General features: G+C 30.0%; 1 protein-coding gene across 1 annotated transcript in view; it reads right to left on the bottom strand.

Annotated features, from left to right (window-relative positions):
- LOC135949914 (uncharacterized) overlaps positions 1–24,545 on the bottom strand; it is a 49,443-nt gene that overhangs the window by 13,646 nt on the left and 11,252 nt on the right. Inside the window, exon 3 of the mRNA XM_065499370.1 lies at positions 22,911–23,046. Coding sequence (XP_065355442.1) covers positions 22,911–23,046 — 136 coding nt within the window. The remainder of the gene's footprint in view (positions 1–22,910; positions 23,047–24,545) is intronic.

The raw sequence follows: 24,545 nt of genomic DNA, 5'->3' as shown, positions 1-24,545 counted from the left end.
TTTTTTTAAAAAAGTAGTATTTCTACTTCTTTTTAAAAAAAAGTAATATTTCAACTCCTTTTTTTAAACAAAGTAGTAAATACTCCTTTTTTTAAAAAAGTAGAATTTTTACTCCTTTTTTAGAAAAAGTATTATTTCTACTCCTTTTTTTAAAAAAGTAGTATTTCTACTCCTTTTTTTAAAAAAGTAGCATTTCTACTCCTTTTTTTAAAAGTATTATTTCTACTCCTTTTTTAAAAAAAAAGTAGTATTTCTAATCCTTTTTTTTTTTAAAAAAAGTAGTATTTCTACTTCTTTTTTTAAAAAAAGTAATATTACAACTCCTTTTTTTAAAAAAAGTAGTAAATACTCCTTAAAAAAGTAGTATTTTTAATCCTTTTTTATAAAAAGTATTATTTCTACTCCTTTTTTTTAAAAGTAGTATTTCTACTGCTTTTTTTTTTTTTTTTAAAAAAAAGTAGTATTTCTACTTCTTTTTTTAAAAAAAGTAATATTACAACTCCTTTTTTTAAAAAAAGTAGTAAATACTCCTTTTTTTAAACAAAGTAGTAAATACTCCTTAAAAAAGTAGTATTTTTAATCCTTTTTTAGAAAAAGTATTATTTCTACTCCTTTTTTTTAAAAGTAGTATTTCTACTGCTTTTTTTTAAAAAAGTAGTATTTCTACTCCTTTTTTAAAAAAGTAGTATTTCTACTCCTTTTTTAAAAAAGTAGTATTTCTACTCCTTTTTTAAAAAAGTAGTATTTCTACTCCTTTTTTAAAAAAGTAGTATTTCTACTCCTTTTTTGAAAATTAGTATTTCTACTCCTTTTTTTAAAGTAGTATTTCTACTCCATTTTTTAAAAAAGTAGTATTTCTACTGCTTTTGTTTTTAAAAAGTAGTATTTCTACTACTTTTTTTTAAAAAATTTAGTATTTCTACTCCTTTTTTTAAAAAAGTAGTTTTTCTACTCCTTTTTTTTAAAAAAAGTATTTTTTCTACTCCTTTTTTAAACATTTTCTGACAAATACATGGCGTGGACAGTTGAATATTGAAGCACTAAGAGTCAACAAATTGTGGAAGGAGCTAAAGATCATTGCAACAGATAAACTGGAACGGATTGCTATCTTTAAGGGCCTATGCTCCTTTCAGGAACAACACGAATTTATATATACAGCAGGTATTGATAAATATTTTTTCCATGCTGAACCAAACTGATTCTCTGGTGATTGACGAGATGTATAAAAGATTTATTCTAGTAAATATACGCTCTCTTATAATGGCCAAAACTTGGATTTATAATGAATTAATCACCAAAAATCTTACAATATTGAGAAATAGAGAATACTTCTGATGATTTTGGGGACGTATCTGAGATGTTCTCTCGACAAGTCTTCCTAGAATGATTATCGTTCTCTCATAATGGCCAATATAGCTCTCTTTAACTTTAGCTACACTAAAGCAGCTTACTTAGTTAAACACAAATCTGATCATATTTTGTTAAACAAGTGAAAAACAGCACTTCCGCTTCCATGCCGAACCAGCCAGATTCTCTGATGATTGAGGTGATATATCTCAGATTCATCTTCGACAATTTTCCAAGAATAGATTGAAATAAACACTCTCTCACAATTTCTAATCCGAACCAGGAAGATTCTCTCATTTTTTGGGAGATGTATCTATTTTTCATACTTCAGATTTATGCTCTCTCGTAATGGTCAAGAATAGGTCTTTTCCATTTCCTCATTCTATAAACTTCTGCAGTAGACGTTGATCCACATTTTTATGTAATAGCACAGTTAATTAATAATACATTTGGCTACTCGTGGGTTACGATTATCGTTTAATCCTTTCTTTGTAAGTTCGGGATCGACTTAACGCGGGTTCGGGTTTCTGTGTTCAAGATCGTGCTTTGTGCTCAAGTTCTATTTTTAGGAAATTCGGATTTCTTTATTCATGATCGGGTTTCTGAATTCAGTATCGGATTTTATGCTTCTTTATGCTTTGACTGGCAATCAAAGTTACTGGAGCATCCGGAATTACTGTGAGAAAAGGCAACCGAAGTTACTTTGTGAAAATGGATTTACTAGGCCTCGTATTGATTAATTTTGTATAGTATTGTTGGCTCTATGATTATATTTCTATAATTCCAGAGACTCGTATGAATTTTTATGATCCAGAGTCCTAGCTATATTAGCTTTAGCACTTGTCAGATTTAAATTCAATTATAATATATTTAAATATTGCTGCACAAATTCCATTTAATAAAAAAAAAAGAAAACAAAAATCAAGATTTAAATTTCAGGAGTCAAGGTTATAGATGAATATTTCCAGCAGCTATAAATCAATAATAAATAAAACAATTTCTTTATCATACTGTAGTTACCCTTATCACCAAATCCTGTTGATGATGGTAGTATTGTGTATAATACAAATAAAAACAAAATTCCTTATTACCACTTACCACTAACTGACATATGTTAAACCACACACAAATTTCCGTTTCTGATAAACTTTTGTGAAATCTTTCTAACACAAAATAACAGCATTTCCATAAAGATATCTATCTTCAAGTTTTTTTCTTTAGCTTGTTCTTTTTTCTTTTTAACACCTCAAAATAAAGATTTTGTCGCCCAGCAATGGGGACATAAATAAAAATGCCTTCCAAAAATGTTTTAAAGGAATCCTAACAACGAGGAGAGAAATATTTTTTTTTAACAATTTTTTTGTATCTCTATAAGAAAAATATAAATTGTTGCCTTTTTTTGTCTTTGCCTTGTATTGGTTTTATACCTTAATGTCGTGTGTGTATGTTATATTGGTAGAGTATGTGTTTAAAATTATCCTTATATACAGTTTTCATATGTTTGTATAAACGTTTTTACACTTTTTTGTTTTATAGTTTTTTTTGTAGTACATTTTACATTTTTTCCTGTCTACTGAGTGTTTGATACATAAAGGGTGATTCATTTGGAGGTTTTTTCATTTGTTTTTTTTTTTTCAAAGTCACTGTCATGTTATTTTTATTCGCTGTACTTTGACAATTCATCATGGAACTCTCACACTATAGCGTCTCTAAATTATTTAAATGTATTAGGAGAAAAGTGAGAAATCATTTTGATGAACAGGTATTTTCTCATTCCTGATTTGTCAACTGGCAGCCTAGATTGTGTGATATCACACCTCTTTGGGTTTGTGTGGTGTCAAATGTCGAAATTCAAGGGATACCGTTAGCAATGATGGAAAGAGTGATTGCAAATTCAACCTTCCGAAGGGATCAGCTACAAGGTAGTCGCGGCCAGCATTTGATTGAAACTATATTGAAAAAGTAAATGTCAGAGAGATTTTTCTTTATAGTCATGGTAAAGATTCCGACGTCCAATTATATTTTAAGTTTTTTATTTAAGATTCAAAAACTCTAAATTTGGGACCGTAAATAACGGTTATCCAGAAAATTTTAACTTAAAAAAAATTCTTCATGTTAGAAGAAGAGACCTATACTGTCGTATACCAATAGATCAATGTCACAGAATCTATGGTGATATTAAAAAAACGATCTCAACTCAACATAAAAGTTCGGATGAAACTGTTAAAAAGAGAGTTTTAATTAGCCGTCTAAAATAAAACTCATGTGAGGAGTTTTATTTTTCTCGTCATAAAATAAAACTCATTTGAACAGTTTTATTTTTTCCCATCTAATATAAAACATATTTCGTTTATTTTCTTCCTTTTTCAGTATCTTTCTTTATTGAGTCTATCTGATATTTATTTGTTTAAAAAAAAAACAACAACAATTTGATAATAGGAATTAAGCAATAAAAATTAATTTTATTATCATTTCGATTTATTCAATTACAATGCAAGGTGCTTTACAAATTGTAATGATCTGATAAGCGGCAAGCTTTAGCTGTCAATTTACATAAAATGAGTTATATTTTCTGACGGGAAAAATAAAACTTCCCAAAAGAGTTTTATTTTCTGTCGGGAAAAATAAAACTCCTCAAATGAGTTTTATTTTCTGACGGGAAAAATAAAACTTCTCATAAGAGTTTTATTTTCGGACGGGATAAATAAATCTCCTCAAATGAGTTTTATTTTATGACGGGAAAAATAAAACTTCTCATAAGAGTTTTATTTTATGACGGGAAAATTAAACTCCTCAAATGAGTTTTATTTTATGATGGCAAATTAAAACTGAATTTTTAAAATTTTCTTCCGAACTTTTATTTTTACATTGAAAAAAACTCTGTTTTAGAGGGAAAAATAAAACTTCTCATAAGAGTTTTATTTTCGGACGGGATAAATAAATCTCCTCAAATGAGTTTTATTTTATGACGGGAAAAATTAAACTTCTCATAGAAGTTTTATTTTATAACGGGAAAATTAAACTCCTCAAATGAGTTTTATATTATGATGGCAAATTAAAACTGAATTTTTAAAATTTTCTTCCGAACTTTTATTTTTACATTGAAAAAAAACTCTGTTTTAGAGGGATTTCTATTTTTAAAGTTACAAAATAACTGTCATAAAATAACTTTTTTGATATCATTTATAACCGTTACGGTGCCTGCTCTAAATGAAATACCCTTTATCTATTGTAGTAGTAGTAGTGGTAATGTTGATTGTGTAAGTGTTGGTTGCTGATGGTATTATTACAAAACGGTGAAGTCATCCAAGCAGATTATGTAAATTTCTGTTATACGTGTGTATGTGTGTTTGTTTCATACTGATAAGTCGTTTTTGGTAAACGTAGATACACACATACAAGGTACAGTGGCACCTTTCAAAAAATTAGTACTGAAACATTCAAGCTGCATAGCTTAGAAACCCAGAAAATATTACTGAATAGATTGCTTGATTTTCTTCTACATTAGGTCAAATATCAGCAGGCTATAATCAGCAGGTTCTCAAATACAGCTGATATGGCTTGATACCTTATTGTCTTTTGTATTAATGACATTAATAATGATTTAAGCCAAAATTCTTAACCGATTCACCTTTATTTGTTTTTATCTATCCCACTGTTCCTTAGCTTCACATGTATTGTTTTTCTCTTTAAACACTTACACACGCATCCATTTTAACACCTTAAACTATGCTACATTAAATGGCAGCAGAAGCAAAAAAAACTGACTTTAATAAGGGTAATTTAAAAACTATAGGAGGTAATATGTATGTAAAAATATAAGATATTTTTGTTAAATTAAGTCATATATGGCATTTAAATGATAAGTGACTTAATTTTTTTTTTAACGTTGGTGACAAAAAAGAGAAAATTATAATTTTGTCATCCATTATAGGAATACATTTTTTAAGGACATAGTAAAATTATGACTATTGTTTTTTGTTATACTCGAGAGACTGCTGAAAATTAAATATTTTTTTAGTTTTATTGATTAATTCTCGTATATATTTCAAGGTTTCTTTTTATTTCGTAATATATGTTTATATACATATTTGCAAGGTTTTATTTGTATAAAAATTATTCATTTTTTGATATGCGTAATTTTTTTTTATAAAGTTTTGATTAATTTAACATTACTGTCAAATAATGTATAAGCTTGACCATGTGAAGGAGATACTCTTGTCTCTAAAATTTTATTTTGAAACATTTAAACTATATAAATTTATTCAAGGTATTGGCCATTGTTAGCAATGACCTTTTCCCATCTCTGTCACAACATATGGATTCCGAGCTCATCTTTTGAAGCCATGAACGAATTAAGCCAAGTCGTTCTGCGTGATCGAAACAAATAGTATTTGGATGGGGCAAGGTCGGAACTTTAAGACGTGTTAGGCAAAACTTCCCAATCGCTTCTTTCTAAATAGTTTTTAACAGGTTTTTCAACATGTGGCCTAGCGTTGTCATGATAAAATATTAGAATATTTCATGTCCGCCCACATATTCTTTGCGATTTTCGGCCAATGCTCACTCTAATATGAATATGTTGCGTTCGGTACAGATTCCCTGTGATGTTCTGTCCACAGCAGCTTATATGACCCTTTTCGACCCACCAAATACAGAGCATTACCTTAGCAGCATGGATACTTGGCTTTGGTGTCAATTCGGCTGGTTTTGCGGCTTCACATACGATCTCTTACGCTTCGGGTTATGGTAATTTATCCATTTTTTATCCAATTTCCCTGTTTTTTGATGAATCCTGCTGCTCCACAGTGGGGCACAATCAAAATTTTTTTGGAAATAAATCTGGCCACATTTTATCCCGTAGCCAAGGAGCATTCGAGTTTAAGATATTAAAATGGGCCATACAAATTATCCAGAGGCGGCGCTAAGGGGGCTCAAATTAGGGCACCTTCGACAAGTAAAATTTGTAAACACGTGCAATTTGTTTGATTCCTATCTGATTTCAAAGATTTTTATATTTTTGGAAATTGAAATTTTAAAATTTTGAAATACCTTTTCCGCTTTTTTAAAAATATGGGTCGTACTTTTGGACCGAATGGACTCAAATTATTAGTTAGGCAACTAAATTACAAATAAAATATAAAAGATTTCAAAGCAATATCAATTATGGATCCAAAAATAAACGATTTTTAATTTAAATATTAAAAAAATACTAGATTTTTGCTGTTTTTTGGGCGAAAAGGTGACTTAATTCTATTTTTATTAAAAAAAAATTTCTTTAAGAACATATACCAATTTTATGTTTTTCTCTAAGGTATCTTTACGCAAAACATTTTGGTATAAAAAACATGTAAAATTTTTCAAATATGTCGCCCCTACGCCCTTCGGAATTTGACCTCTTTTTTATCAAAAACTAAATTTTGGGCCACTTGTTCTAAAATCTCAAAGCTGGGAAGCTGGGATCAGAAAACAAAAAGCAGCTTTGGAAACCTTGATGTGTTCCCTATTTATCGCCAAAGTATTTTCCCAGTCCCGAAGGAAATGTGGACCCTATAGGCAAAATTGTAAAAAATACCATTTTTGGGATTTCTGCTCCAATTTTTAGGAATTGCGGGATTAATTTTAATATTTTGACAAGTGTTTTTACACCCTGTTATTTAGAATGACAAGCATAAAAAACGTTAAAAATTTCATTGCGTTTCGTTAATAAATAAAGATTTTATTACATATTATATATTCATGGAGTTAAATTTTAGTTTTAAATTTTAGTTTTAATTTATATCAAAATTTTAATAGGATTGCAAATATTAGGAACAATTTGATCCACATTTATTCCGAGCTATATTCTTTTGTTTAGAAAAGTTAATTTTTGGTCTTACAAAAATAATTTCAAGTCAATATCTCAATTAGATTAAAAAATATGCCACTTTAAAATTAAGTCTATCAAAAATATTGCACTTTTTCGATGATTCGGTTGCACACATAGAATTTTTCGGTTCTATCAACAGAAAGTCAGTTTGGTTGAAGCAATCAAACTTTTGTTAGCCCTACTAAATTTTTGTAGCCACAACTGTAAAAGTCGGTCACTAAGGCAGAACCATTCGATTGACAACAAATTCGGTTGCTATCACGAATCGGTTTTCTCTGTGTTTTACTTATTCCTTTAATTTGAAAAAAGTGACGTAAAACATCCATTGTTCACCAAGGCTAATGATGAATGTAATCTACCCTGTGAGAAAAGGTTTGTGAGGTTCAGAATTATTCATTTTGACACGGAAGAAAAATATCGCCCAGGTCAGCCAAAAAAGTTTGAAGACCAAGAATTTTAGGCACTCAGATATTCAAAATTAAATATAAGTAACTAAAGACAAAAACCGCGTTCAAAAGATATGTCATCTAATGTAAATTCTGCATTTTGAAGTCATACACCCAATATTTTAATTTTATGTAAATGATGGCATCTGAAAATAAATTATTCTAAAAAGTAGTTGAAACATAAAACTAAGTATTCATTCATAATTACTAGTCATTAAATTTCTCACAAATTAATTTGTCTAGGGGATTAAATCATCACAAAGATTATGAATTTTATTTCCAAGAATGGAGGGAAGATTTATAAGTATGTGATAATTAATATCAAAAATAACAATATGGTATAAAGAATTTAAATACAGAATATGCAGCAGTTTGCCAAAATTTGCTACATTGAATGAAAGATTTATTGGAATTTGGCAGGAATTGAACCTGCAATCCCCACACTGATACAGTTAACGGGGCATTAAGGAAAAATTCATCTTAGTTTAATCACAGGCTTATGTTTTAAGCATTGCTTTAAACTTTAAATCAACTTTATATAACTCCCTGCAACAAATATCTTGATTATACTGTTCTCCTCATATACACATATGTACTCAGATAAATGTATTTAAATTCCCCTTTGTATACAATCAAAATTGCTTAAAACTTATGCAAAATTTATAACTTTTCAAGAACAAAACGAAAATAAAAATGAAGAAAAGGGAAATAAAATTGATTTTATAATATTTGCTGGCAAAAAGTAACAAAAAAAGAAAGAAAATTTGCATACAATTGAGGTTTCGTTCACTCATAGATAACTATTGGTACTTGTATGCATATGCTTTGCTTAAGGCAAAATCATGCATTAAGGATTATCAATATTATTCTTATTCTTTGGCATTACGATTTGCCACTGCCACCACAGCTACTTTGACTACATACATATGTATGAATGTATTACTTTTACTCCTTTTTTATCTACTGTTTCTTTTTGTCTCCCTGGAGTATGAAATGGATGTTTTTAACTGATTCGTTTTTGAAAATTTTCAATTTGAATTAAATATAAAGAGCTGGAGAGTATGTTTTCTGAATAAGAGGAAGTAAAAAAATATATAAAAATGCAGTACAATATCAGCATTTTTAGTTATTGAGTGTATGACTTAAGAATGAGGGATTTACAATAGATGACGTATCTTTGGAACGCGGGTTATAAGCGAGAAGTATTGCTTTAATTCTTTAATTTGAAAATTGCAGCTGAAGCAAACCATTTGTTCGCCAAAACTTATGGTGAATGTGATCCATCGGCTTCAACGTGCAGTTCAGAAGTGGTGATTTTCACATGGAACACAAAGATGGGTGCATTACTGCAGGAAAATTGTTTTCAAACTCAACAATATCTTGCAAAATCATTGGGAGCCACTTCAGAATGTTTGCTTGCAGCTGGATTTATCCAAAAGCAGGGAAATTGAATGCCATAGAATTGAAAAGTTGAATATGCATGTCCGAAATGATGTTTGAATGCTATAAAAGAAAATAATATTTGTACCGAATGTAAAATAATGATACTTGCGATGAAAAATGGATCCTTTAGGATAATCCGAAGCATAAGATATAATACATGAAGCCAAGCCAACCAGCCGAATCGACACCAAAGCCAAATATCCATTGCGTTAAGGTAATGCTCTGTATTTGATGGGAGCAAAAGGGACTTATCTGTTATTAGCTGGTGAAATCTGGCCAGACTATCGAAGGGAAGCTTTACCAAAAACAACTGTTTCGTTTGAAGTGAGCATTAACTGAAAAATGCCCAGAATATGCGGCCAAATAAACCGTAATATTTATACCCTACACCACCATAGTGGGGAGGGTATAATGCGTTTGTGCAGATGTTTGTAACGCCCAAAAATATTAGTCTAACACCTACCTTAAAGTATACCTAACGACTTAGAATCACTTCCTGTTTCGATTAAACAATGTCCGTCCGTTTGATTGGCTGGCTGTCTATGTAAACCATGTGCGCAGAGTACAGGTCTCAATTTTGAAGATATTTCGATCAAATGTGGTACATATTATTTTTTCGGCCCAAGGACCAAGCCTATTGAAACTGGCTGAAATCGGTCTATTATTTCACCTAGCCCCTATACAAATGTTCTTCCGAAATTGGACTTTATCGGTCATAATTTTTTAATTTATAAAAGTATCTCCACAAATTGCGCTCCAAATAAGTTTTATATATACAAAATTCATGTCACCAAATTGTATTATGATCGGTCCATAATTAGCCATAGCTCCCATATAGACCCGCTTTTGAAAATGCACGTTAACATAAATCGCTTAAAAATGTTGGTATACTCACAAAATTCAACATAGTATACTTTCATATAGACATAAATCACACGACCTAATTTCATGGTTCGGTCCATAATTGATCATAGCCCCCATATAAGACCCACTTCCGAAAATCACTCAAAAATATAAATTATTGAAATTTTAAAAGAAAATTTTTTTTGCTCTTTTACTTAGGGTATTATATGGTCGGGCTTGACCGACCAAACTTTCTTACTTGTCAACAATTGGCCAATACCAGTTAAAAAGTATTTATAATAAAGTGATGGGAAGTTTTGCCTCACCCATTTTATAGTCCAGACCTTGTCCCGTCCAACTACTATTTGTTTCGATCTATGCAAGACGTGCCACTTCAGAACAGAATATTCGATATTTGCTTGATTCGTTCTTGGCCTCAAAAGATTAGCAGTTCTTTTGGCTAGGAATCCATATGTCGCCAGAAAGATGAGAAAATGTCATAGTTATCAATAGCATTTTTAAATCATACACCCAATAGATGGCAAAATAATTGGTTGGAAGTACAAAAGTCGTCCCCTACTGATCAGATTGTTTCAAATAGTAATTGAATTTTGATAGAGAAATGCTACAATTTATATAGAGGCATTGACATGACACTTCCATTAATGTTATTTTATTGTGACTACTACATACCGCTTGAATTACTCCTATTCTACTGCTCTCAATCACTTAGCTACTTACCACTTTTCATATAAAAACCCTCACGTCTTCGCTTGCATATATGCAATATTTTGTCGAAATCTTCCATTATCATTTTGGATAAATGTGGCTGAATATTAAATATGTCTGGCTGCCAAATTTTCATTGTTTTTTAAATATTATTCAACAACAAAAACTCGTTGTTCTCTCATGTAATATGAATTTTTTTCTAACTCTAAACTGTTAGCTGTCAAGCACTTTTTTAAGCTTGGCAACACTTTACTTTTTTTGTTTTATTTTGGAACACACATTAGATTCGGTTTTAAATTTAAACTAAATACTAATTGACATGTTCCCTTTAGGTTTTCTCAAATATATTATTCATTTGAATACGTTTTAGTGTAGTAAAAACTACTAATATAATTTTAATATCATATTTCTTGGGAATTGTATCGTATTTATAAAAATTCAATTTTGTTTTTATTTATACTCTAATTTATTATATAATTAACATCTTAAAAGTATGCAATATGGTTTATTTATGGCTTAAAGAGACCTATCAATCCCCTAGCTGTATTTGTCTTCGAAATATTGTTTAAATATAAGAGTTTTGTGAATAAAATAAAAGAAACACACAAAAAACATTTTATGTATTAAACAATATACAGCGAGCATTAGGGCGGTAATTGCGGCATTTCAATGTAGACTTTTTTTCTAGTTTCTAGTTTATTGCCTAAGTTTAGGGATATTTTTGAAATCAAATCATTAACCGAATGCTTTAAGTTGCTTTTGTTTTCTATTTATAATCATAAACAGATTCTTATTGAAACTACTTTAAATTTGTCCTATAATTACGGAAATATAAGATATGTTGATTATTTTTGAAAGTAATTTAAAACGGCAAGACTACGAGGGGAAATCCTATTAAAAAATCACAAAAAATAGCTAAGCATACAATATCTCTTTTATATCATAATACCACTCATATTCATACCACATTACCTGTACAATTTCATAGTCATACATACTACGCATATACTCAAAGGATTTCCTTTAAACATTACCTACATATGTTTCTTTTCCTTTATTTGTTTCTCAGAATGGTAATATAATCTTTTTGTACACAGATTTGCTATTTTGTAGCAAGGTATGATTCTTTTCTTTTCTTCTATTTTTTTTTATTTTTAAATACAACTACATTTGAATGATTTCGAAAAGATATTAAATTTGCATGTCTGACATATATACTACAAAAAACATATTGATAAGAGCAAAGAAACATATTTGAATTTTTTGTTTTATTTTTTTAAAAATAGACAATATATAATTGCAATTTTATTAGATACAGTATTAGAAAAACAATATGTATTGAAATAAATTCTGGGATTTCTAATACCTGTGGCTGGTTTATTTCTTGGGTGGATACAATAGCCTAAAAGTAGGCAATTCTTTAGTTTATTTGAAATACAAACACACATATACGAATGTACATTAGAATGTAACTTAGAACTAAATTTTTTGAAATGTTGAAACGGTACCCCCTGAAACCTTTCGTAATGACCTAAAATACCACATAAAAAATTATATTTTTCTTAAGTTTCATCCAAATCGGCCAAAAAATATATAACATTTCTCTATCTTTCCATTAGAAATTCCAAATATTTGACTTTTAACCTTCACGATTTAAGGGTTAACGTTTTCCGATTTTATGAAAACTTTCAGACTATATTTAAAATTACCTGGACTATAATACTCTGAACAGATTTTACTTAAAATGAATAACAGTAACAGGAAATTGGGCTCATTTGCAAAAATATGCCCAAAAAATTTGTTTTTCTCGAAAATCGCAAAATTTATATCGCAGGTACGGAAAAACTATAGGAGGTATTGATATAATTTTTTCACATTTTTGTTCCCTATTATGTTGTAAATAAATCCCCATCTGATGGTCAAAAAATTCTGAAACTTGTTTAACAAAATTTTTAAAAATTTTAAATTAGAGTTTTGAAACTGCAGTTAAAAAATATTTTTTTGTTTGGTTATACCTGCGAATACTGTATCCTATGAAGATAAAAACTCATATACAAGTAAATATGGATATATTTGAAGTAAGAATAATCTTTTGTTTTAATATTAATGGCCTGGCGATTTCTTAATAACTTTAACATTTTTTAATCAATTTTTGTCTTTTATATCTCATTAGAACGACAATTACGTACACATTTCGATTCTTTTAAATTAAATTGCAAAAGTAATGCACCTCAAAACTAAATCGAAAGTCGTCACGGGTTGCCCTTCTTAGGTCATTACGAAAGTTTTTAGCGGGTACCATTTCAACATTTCAAAAAATTTAATTCTAAGGGACACTTTAATGTACATATGTTGGGTGTATGACTTAAAAATGCGGGATTTAAAATAGATGGCAAAGATCGTCTAGGCCAACCAAAAAATTTTGCATACCAATCATGAAAATTGTTGTAAAACACAACAAGAACTTGTAAAATCATTGGGAGCTATTCAAGCAACTCAACTTTTGGAGCAGCAGGATTCTTCCAAAAGCAGGGATATTAGGCACCATAAGAACAGAAGATGGGGAATGGGGTTATTGAAAGCAGTACGCTTGTGCGTAAAGCTCTCTGTCTGCCAAAAATTTCTTTTGAATTTCCCAAGCAGCTCACAGCTTCAGGTCTAATACCAAGTATCCCCAAAAAAAGCCTAGGCTCCCGTCTGGGGCTGTTAATGTGAACATCACTGCGTCTCAGATAATAAGTTGTTTTTCACTGAAACTCAATTGTTTCTAACCTGTCTAGGGGCTGTAGACAGCCCCAACACTTGGATCGGAGAAGTCGCTTCGTTCTTAACCTACATTGTTAACGAAACGATTATAACCAACGATGACGACCTTTAGCATGAAAAAATATGTCGAATTGGAACATGGAACGTACACACACTCCTACATCCATCTAAACTGGCCCAAGTATGCAGAGAATTTAACAACTACAATCTGCTGCTATTAGAACTGTGCGAAATTAGATGGCCAGAATCAGGAGAACCTCCGATAATCCAAAACTTATTTATTTCGGCAAGCCAAGTGACCAGCCAAGATTAAGCAGTATCGGTTTTCTTCTATCAAAAGATGCTTCTGCTGTGATGATCTGCAGGAAGCCGTATGGCGACAGAATTATATCAGCAAGATTTCGAACTAGAACCCGAAATCACCTGTGTGCAGTGCTATGCACCAAAGGAAATGTTTTACAGCTACTTTATTCTAGTCCTATCCACAAATCCCCACGGTGACATCGATGTAATGAGTGTCGACTTTAATACACAGATTGGCCCCCACAACACAGGACTAGAACAAATGATGGGTAAACACATAATTGGATGGATGACTGAAAACCAAATCGATTACACAGCTATCAGCAGGTCCTGGAGCAGTAGCGTTCTGGATGTGCGTTCTAAAAGGAGCGTTGATTGCAATTTGGATCATTATCTAGTTGTTGGAAGCTTGCAGATAAGTATAGCTGCCATCCGTAAACCGGAATCTACGAAATCTACAATAATCTCATCCTTCCTCTGAGCGGCTAACAGTTAAAAGAAATTTTGTTGATGCTACGAGAAATCACATGGGTCTCAAAGTACCTTAGAAAATCTATTGAATGTCTGATGCCACCTGGAACCTTATTCTTGAAAGAAAGGCCTAAAAAGACAAACTAAAGACAGCCTAAACATTCGGTGAGATCATAAGTCTTACTCAAACTCTATATCGTGATCTTAAATGTCGTGTTGTCCACAATAACTTTCTGAGCAGTAGTTTTGATGTTGTAGCTGATCTTCACCAGGGCTGCGTGCTGTCTCCCTTTTTTTTTATCATCGTACTACTCAAGTTAATAGAGGTATAAACCAACAAATCGAGAGCCTCGATATGGCAGAGCTATAAAGATATGACATCTAAACATAAATGCATCGAAACAGAGGCCATAATAGCTGGTATAAAAAGTGTAAGGAAATGCGTTGCAATACAGTAAAGGGAACATTGAATTAGAAGAAGTAGCGTACCGAATCTCAAACGCCAACCAAGCATTCGGTAGTCTTCAGTCAGTATGGAAATCTGCTGTCATATCCAATGAGACCAAGATCGTTTTCTTTAACACTTGTGTCAAGAGACGTGGAATACGACAGAACACGACGTAAACTCCATACAAGTGTTTGTTAATCGATGTCTCCGAACATGGCACGGACAAGATCTAGCTATGTCCGTCCGTCTGTTGAAAACATGACAAGGCAGATGCTCAAATACTTCTATGCTACGTCTGAGTGATATTTCATGTCAATCGACTGGACTAGTTACAAATGGAAGATGTATTTGCAAAATATTTTTATGGTAAAAATACAATAAATATTCCGACATATTTTTAAATTTTTAAAGCTAACTAAATAAAACCTACCCCATTATCGCTAAATTGTAAAGATTTTCTAAAGAAATCTTTATTTCAAGAAAACACATTTGTCTTACAATTACAAAGCTGCTTAAAATAGCCTCATATTTATCACACATTTTATCTGAATTAATCAAAAAAACGAAAATTTTTAATTTCGTTTTACTTCTATTATAATTTCAAACAACCAATTTCGTTTTTATACCCTCTTTTGTGTAGCAATGATGATGTTACAAAGATTGTAATTTTACGCACTGCGGTATGCAAAATAAATTCTTAACAAAAAAGTATGAAAATGAACCAACAAATTTATTACATTTCCTTACACAGAAACAAATGAAAATAAACGAAAATAAAGATGAAAAAACATTACAACTGAACAGAAATAAATACTGCTGCCAGTAACATTACAGTGATTTTTTGTTGATATGAAAAAAAAATTTGAAAAAATTAAATACTTAAAAAAGAACTGTTTTAAACTCCCAGCCAAATAGTATTTTTTATACATGAAAAGTGCTTGTTTCTTTGTATATAGTGGCTGTTATAGAAAAAAAAATACTAAAATCAGAAAAAGAAAAACTCTTTGCCAAATAACGTTCATTTCAAACAAAACACACCAGATTATGGGGATACAAAACATTTTCTTTTGTTGAAAACTAAGAAGAAAAAAACACAATTTCAATGAATAATTTCTATTTTCATAGTTTTTACACCCAAACCTGTATGACTTGGGCATAGCAGCATGGATTTAAAATGTTTTATATGGAATGTAGTCGAATATTTTTGGTGGGTTTTGAATTAAATGCAAGTGAATGTTTGTCTGAGTTCGGCTATGCTGTAGTAAAATATAAACTAAAACACAAATACACATTTATATTATGAAAAACCATTATAGACTAACAGTTGAACTAAAATATTAAATACCATTCATACGCATACAAAAATAGCTAAAACCATCATTAGTGCAAACATGCTGGCATAAGGGGTGTTTCATCTTCAAACATCATTATGATACTAAAACGCATAGTAAAAATAAATAATAATAAAAATAAATAAATAGCAATTTTTTTTGCTCTAAAAAAAATCATGAAAATTCGAAAACGGCAGAAATTGTTCAGATTTATTACTTTATCACAAAGCCACATATTATGGGAACAAAATGAGATATCGATCACATAAATATATTGATTTGTTTGGAATTTATTAACATTGAAGTGAATTCGCTCATTTTTACAAAATTTTGGTTTTTTTGTTTGATATATATAAATTTGAGTAGTTAATGTTTTTTTTTCGATCGATTGAACATTAAAAACATTTTCCCTATGCTATGTATAAATTTTCACATATATACTGCGTTTCAATCGGCTCAATAGTTTCGGAGTTATAATAACAAATTCAAGCAAAAAATTAATTTTTTTACGTGAAAATAGCAAATATTTTTCTTTTAAAAAAATCATGAAAAATCGAAAACGGAAGAAATCGTTCAGATGTATTACTTTATCGTAAAGCCACGTTTAGTAGGAACAAAACGAGATACTGATAGTAAACATCGATGGATTTTTTTTCCAATTTATTCACAATTAAGTGAATTTGCTCATTTTTTTTGTTTCTTGTTTGATATACATAAAATTGAGTAGTTAATGTTCTTGTTTCGATTGACTGAAGTTTGAGTACATTTTCCCCATGCTATGTTTAAATTTCCATGTATATATTGCGTTTCAATCGCCTCAGTAGTTTCGGAGTTATAATAACAAATTGTGGCAAAAAATATATTTTGTACATGAAAATAGCAAATTTTTTTGTTTTAAAAAAATCATAAAAAATCGAAAACGGCAAACATTGTTCAGATTTATTACTTTATCACAAAGCCACATATAATAGGAATAAACAGAGATATCGAGCATAAATATCGACTGATTCTTTTCGAATATATTCACAATTAAGTGGATTCGCTCATTTTCACAAAATTTTAGTTTTTTGTTTGATGTACATAAATTAATGTAGTTAATGTTCTTCTTTTGATTCATTGAATTTCGAAAACACTTTCCCCAGGCTATACACAAATTTTCCCTTATATTTTGCGTTTTAATCGGCTCAACAGTTTCGGAGTTATAATAACAAATTGAAGGCAAAAGTATATTTTTTGCGTGAAAATAGCAAATTTTTTTGTTTTAAAAAAATGATGAAAAATCGAAAAGGGCAAACATTGTTCAGATATATTACTTTATCACAAAGCCACATATAATAGGAATAAACAGAGATATCGATCATAAAAATCAATTGATTTTTTTTCGAATATATTCACAATTAAGTGGATTCGCTCATTTTCGCAAAATTTTAGTTTTTTGTTTGATATACATAAAATTGAGTAGTTAATGTTCTTCTTTTGATTTTTTGAAGTTTGAAAACATTTTCCATAAGCTATGTACAAATTTTCATATATATATTGTGCTTCAATCAGCTCAGTATTTTGGGAGTTATAATAAGAAATTTAAGTAGAAAATATATTTTTTGCGTGAAAATAGCAACTTTTTTTGTTTTACAAAAATCATGAAAAATCGAAAACGGCAGAAATTGTTCAGGTTTATTGCTTTATCGCAAAGCCACATGCAATAGGAACAAAATAAGGTACAGATCATATATACTGATTGATTCTTTTCGAATTTATTCATAATTAAGTGAATTCGCTCGTTTTCACAAAATTTTGGTTTTTTGTTTGATATACATAAAATTGGAGTAGTTAATGTTCTTCTTTCGATTGATTGAAGTTTGAAACCATTTTTCACATGCTATGTGAAAATTTTCATATATACAGTGGTGGCCAGGTAATTAAGACTAAAATTGTTTGCTAAATTCCATGTGATTCTCAATTAATTTTTCAAATATTTCCATAAATTTGTATGCATAAGGACTGTTTTAACACAGAAGTGTGTTTTATTCAACTGTAGATTTTTCTACAACTTGACCAAACTATTTTTTTTAAATAGACATATTATCTAACATTTATATCATTATATTTTTATTAATATAAAATATTCGGATCAAATTTCGTATTTTTAGTTCCATTAGTTGGTCATATCATGTTATTAACAGCGGATGTTCGCTGAGGTGGGTCAACGTATTTCCACATATCTTTGTGTATATATGTATGTTGTACCGATTTTTCCAAACATTTTTGAGAAACTAGGAATATTAATAATAAATTTTATACCTTTTGTTTTGGCTCTATCGCACTTAAAATTCAGTTGATGAAAAAAATGGAAGTATTTGTCTTAAATAGCTGGCCACCACAGTGTATTTATATTGCATTTGAATCGGCTCAGTAGTTTCGGAGTTATAATAACATATTAAAGCAAAAAAATATATTTTTTACGTGAAAATAGCAAAAATATATTTTTTGTTTCATTTTTTATTTGTTATATAAACGGATTAAAGGTTATGTAAAACTCATCTCTTCTATGTTTATTTTAATAACAGCGGAATAACCCTTTTTGAGTTATCTTTAATAATTTGGAGAAACGTCTAAAAAAATTCTAATATTTTCTAAAATTCTAGAATTTTAAATTTGGACCATATTTGTACAAAATCATGTATTGGTTTCAAAAGCCTTTAAAAATTTTTCGATTTTGTTGCCTTGTGTAATTTATTTTTGCATGAAACTCTCCTCATATGCTCTTTGCCATAATGTTAGTAATAAATATGTATGTATGTTGCTGGTACATTGCCGTTGTATTAAAATTTTGAATGTTTATTTTCAAATTTAAATGTCTTTGAGAATATATTTATTATCCTCAGTATAATTCAGCTGTTTTATAAGTATTAGTGTAGGCGTATTTACTACAATTTGCATTTATTATAAAGTTGAAAGAGATTCCATTTTACCAGGCACATGTGTTGTAAAAATACATAAAAGCCCTCATACATTTACATATTATATACCAGAGTCTACCACCATTTACGCTGGTAAATAATGATGCTTTAATTGAGCAGCTTCATATGGTTTTTGTTGTATCTTTTTTTGTAAAGTCTGTTTTACAAGGACACCATCTATTATTTTATTTTTTTATATATTTTACTTTTGATTTTTTGTATATTTTTTTTTTAATAATGTCTGTTTCTTTGATTGCACATATTTTTGAATTTTCTTGCGTTTGTGCAAAGAATGTGCAGACAAAAAACAAAAACTGAACAAGAAAGTTTTACGCAATATATTTTTTGTTTTATTTAAAGCGTGTACTGCATGGAGTCGATTAAAAGAAAGGCAAAAGAAAACAAAGTGAATATCTAGGCCATATTATTTATGTACTCTATAACAAATTGTGTGTGAACATAAAATACGTATTAAGAACATGATAAATAGGACGATTTCTAACTGAAGAAAACACGTTAAGGGGATTTTAAATATACATCGAGAGTTATTTGTAAGTGAAATTATGGAAAATATAAAGATGTTCTCAATTACAATAAAATGGTTTTATTGTACAGCCGTTAAGTGTTAAAAATTAACTTATAAAAAAAGAAAATAGCACAATAATTAAAATTGCAATATCTTAGTTTGGGATATCTACAAGGGTGGGTCAAAAAGTCCGTTACTATTTGAATGAAACATACACAAAGAAAACAGATTCTACCCTAGAGATAGTTCTGGCTACTAAATTTTAGAAGGGGTAATAAAAGTTTGATTGCTTCAACCGAAATTCTTCTTTATCATCTGAGCAAAAGAATGATTCGATTGTCAACAAATTTGGTTGCTACTACGAATCTGTTTTCTCTTGTGTAGGTTTTTGGATACAAAATTATTTTAGTTTTTAACATAGTCTCCTCTGAGCTCTATGCACTTTGTCTAACGTTTTTGTATTCCTTCCAAGAAATAAGATTTGTCGAGGTTATGTTGGTTTTGTGAGACGATTTCATCGTTGGACTCAACTCTCTTTCCACCGAGACATTTCCGCAGGTTTGGAAACAAGAAATAGTCACTCAGGGCTAAATTCGGAGAATAGGTGTGTGCATCCTTCTGTGCACCCGATTGTAAGCAAACGCGGCAGCCGTATTGCGAAAAGCTTTCTCATACCCAAGTGATCAATCAAAATTGAAACCACTGAGCCATGTTAGATGCCAATGGTTACCACAATCTCTCGCATTTTCAGTCTACGATTGGCCAATATCATATCGTGGTGGTTGTTTTCGGGTATAGAGACCTCAACTGGCAAAAAGGGGGGCGATGATGAATGAGGAGGCGGTCGATCCCTTTTCTGATATTTCCAGTGCTAAATGCACGATTTCTGTACAGCAGAAAATATATGAGACTGCACAAAACAGGTGGACCAATAAACCTTCCTGTGCTTCAACGAGGTAGCCCTGGACCATATATGTTGCCAGCAGGACGAATCTACTTATGGAATTCCATTGTGTGGAAATAAGGCTAGTTGTCTCCTTTATTACAGGACACATGCTAGAAGACTGGGCCTACTGTACAACGACTACTGTGTCTCACCTTTTCTGTTATTGACCGGCTCTGAGGGAACGCATCCTAGGAATCCCATTCTAGTCATGCCTGGATGAGATGTCAACGATGAATCTTAGACGAATCTACTTCTTCATCAGGGAATTATAAATATACTGCTGTTTAAACCTTGGGTATCACAATGGTATCAGTTATGAATGGACCCAAGTGAGAAGCTCGATGAGTGCTCATGGACCCTATCCTATTAATCTTAGCCTTTATGTGAGTGATGTGCAGAGGAAATTCACATTTTTTACAAATTCTCCTTATATCTTGAGGTAGTTTGCCATCAATGGCTGTCAAACATAAACTAAATAATGCAGATTGCTCTAATTTTGACTGAAGTTAACTGACAGATGCTTGTTGACAGCAGCAGTGTTGGCCTTTCTATAGTTTTATATAGAACATTTCTACTGTCAGATTTCGTGAAACACAGTGAATTTCTATAGGAAATTTTTATGTATCATTCAGAGAAAATTTCTCTGAGAATTATTTGAGGGAATTTGTCTGTGACACGGAAACTTGGGATTCCTAGAAGAAATTTTAACACAGTTTATTCCCAGAACAGACTGAATTCCAGAGAAAATATCGCAGTGACTCGATGTAAATTCATAGAGGAGATTCCTCTGTTATAGTGAATTTCTAAAGGAAATTTTTCTCTCTCAGAAGATATTTCGCTGAGCTAAAAAATTAATTCCCAGATGAAATTTCTTTGTGAATTCCTAGAAGAAATTTCTCTTTGACACACAGTGAATTCTCAGAGGAAAATGCTCGATACAGAGTGAATTCCTAGAGAAGAATTCTCTGACAAAACCGTGAGGAAATTTCTCTGTGATACGCACTGAATTTCTAGAGTAAATTTCTTTGTGAATCAGAGTAAGTCCCAAACAAAAATGTCTGGTGACATAGAGTGAATTTCTAGAGAAAATTTCTCTGTCGCACACAATAAATGTTTAGGGGTAATTTTTTTGTAGCACACACCAAATTTCCTGAGGAAATTTTCAGAGAATTTAGAGGAAACAGCTTTGTGATGCAGACCGAATTTTTTGAAGAAATTTCGCAGCGAGAAATATTGAATTCCTTGAAGAGATTTCTCTGTTACACATAATGAAATCCTAGTGGCTCTGTCGAACACGATTACTGTTTCCTTGCGACATACACTAAATTTTCAGAGTAAATTTCTCTGTGAACCAGAGTAATTTCATAGCGGAAATTTCTGTGTGACACAGATTGAATTCCTAGAGGAAATTTCTCTGTGATACACAGTGAATTCCCAGAATAAACAGACTTGTGACTCAGACCGAATTTTTAGAAGAAATTTCTGAGAGACAAATTTTAAATTCCTTGAGTAAATTTCTCTACTACACATAGAGAAATCCTAGAGGAAATTTCTTTATGAAACAGGATGAATAAAATTGATAAAATTTCTTTGTCACATAGAGTAAATTTATGGAGAATATTTCTTTGTGAATTATAGTGAATTCGTAAAGGAAATTTTTCGGTTATGAATTGCTTGTTGAAATTTCTCTGTGACACAGAATGAATTACTTGATGAAATTTCTTTTTGAAAAAGATAGATTTTCTATAGGAAATTTCTCAGTGTGAGTTTCTAGCTAAAATTTTTGTGTGGCATATAGAAATTTCAAGAAGATATTTCTTTGTGACACACAGTGAAGTCCCAGAGGAAACATCTCTGTGACGCAGAACAAATTCATAAGATAAATTTCTCAGTGTGGAAAGCTAATTCTTAGAAGAAATTTTTCTGTGACAAAGACTGAATTGCTTGATAAAATTTCTTTGGGATACAGATTGATTTCATAGAGGAAATTTCTCTGTCATACAGAGCGAAATTCTAAAGGATAGGTCTGTGTTACACATAAAGATTTCCTAGAAGAAAGTTCTATGTGACACAAATTGATTTCTTAGATGAAATTTCTTTATGACAAAGAATTATTTTCTAGAGGAAATTTCTGTTTATTGCTTTTCTATGAGAAATTTTCTAGTATAATTAAATAATTTATTCAAGTTTCATTTCCTAAAATCAAAACAACTTTTTTCATGTTTGCAAGATTTTTTTTTTAATAATTTAGAAACAAATTTGTTTTCAATTTCATTTAATTAATTAACAACACAGTCTCTTGTGGTAAATAACAAATTATTTAGTTATTTTTTGTACAAATTTTAAATGCTGCAATAAACTTTATTTTATTTAAAAAAAACTCTTTAAGAGATGGGAATAAAATCCCATAACAGTTCAATTTTAATTTTTAGTAATAATAACAGTGTTTACGAAAATAATAATGACACTCAATAGTACTTACTTACGACTGTCATAGTTTCTGATTCAGAAACTGTATTAAATGCGGGTGCTTCACCAGATACTTCACATTTGTAAACGCCAGTTGACTGTAGCGTGACACGTCTTAGAGCCACTTGTGTATCTGAGGAATTGCGTAACTGAAAATACAGAAAAAATAAATATTTATAAAATTGTCTTATTAATAAATGCATAGAATGTGCTTAAATAGTGATAATGAATAAATGGCATAAAATTTAATTAGTTGTATTAGTAAATTAAAAATATTTTTTATGGCATTTTACTAACTTTAGTTTACATAATAATTTTTCTGGAATTTTTGTTGTGGTTTTAAATGCTTTTTTTTTATTTGATTATTTTGCATACTATTCTCTGTTTTTAATTTAAAAATGAGGGAGTTTGTTAGTTTGAAAATAAACTTTTTCTTCTCCCATTTCATTTGAATTATTTAAATGATGATTAACTATTTTTTGTGGTTTTAGTTTATTTTTTCTAAACTTTTGCTTTTACTCAACAGATGTTTTTTCATGTTGTTTTTAACTTTTTCTTAATTTCAATTTAAAAACATGATTATGCAAATCATGAATTTGATGAATTTTTGCGGTTAATTTAAAGAAATATGTTATTTTTATTTTTGCAATATATGGCAAAAGGAAAAGTGAAAAGTCAGACGGATTTTTTTTTTTAGCGAAAAAATTAAGATAAATGAGATTTAACTGTTGCAAAATCATTTATTTTTATTAAATTTTTGTGTATTTTGTACACTTTCTTTGATTAATGAGATTAAGGCTGTAAAGTATGGAACAATTTATCTTAGCTATGCAGGTACATATAATTGTTTAAAGGTGTCATCTGCTACCTTGGAAATTGCGTTTTCGCTACAATTGAGATTTACGTTCTGTATTAAATTCACCTGCAATTGAGAACTATTTTCTATATAACAATTGACAGATATCGAGAACAATTTTCTATAAAAAATTTGTCGGCAACTGAGAATAATATTCTGTGCAATGGAGATGAATGTTCTGTAAAAAAAAGTTCTCATTGAGATGCAATTTCTGTATAAACTTAATCTGTAATTGAGATGCGTTTTTTGTAGAAAATTTCATTGAAATTTATTTGCCTTTGCTATAAATTTTTTTTTTTTTAATTGAGATGCACTTTCTCTAGAAAATGTTTCTTCCCTTAAGATTCACTTTTTGTAGAAAATTTCAGTTTTCTATAAAAAATTTGTCTGAAAATATTTCTGCAATTGAGATGAACTTTCCATAGATTATGCAAATCATTCATTTGTTATTTTTTTGCAGTAAATTTAGAGAAATGGCAAAATGAAAAGTCAGACGGATTTTTTTGCGAATAAATTATGATAAATTAGATAAATTTAACTGTTGGAAAATCATTTATTTTTATTAGATTTTCGTTTATTTTGAACACTTTCTTTGATTAATGATCAGCAATTGTTTAAATGTGTTATCTGATACTTATTGAGTGAATAAATTTCACCTTGGAAGTTGTTTATAGAAATTAAAATTGTTTTATTATGGAAGATTTATTTATTTTTCTCTATATAATTGCACTGAAATTAAGAAATATTTTTAATAGAATATTGTGTCTGAAATTGAGAACCATCACAAAACTC

The sequence above is a fragment of the Calliphora vicina genome, chromosome 2 (assembly GCF_958450345.1).
Source record: "Calliphora vicina chromosome 2, idCalVici1.1, whole genome shotgun sequence".
NCBI lineage: Eukaryota > Metazoa > Arthropoda > Insecta > Diptera > Calliphoridae > Calliphora > Calliphora vicina.
This window is presented reverse-complemented; position numbering and strand designations above follow the sequence as displayed.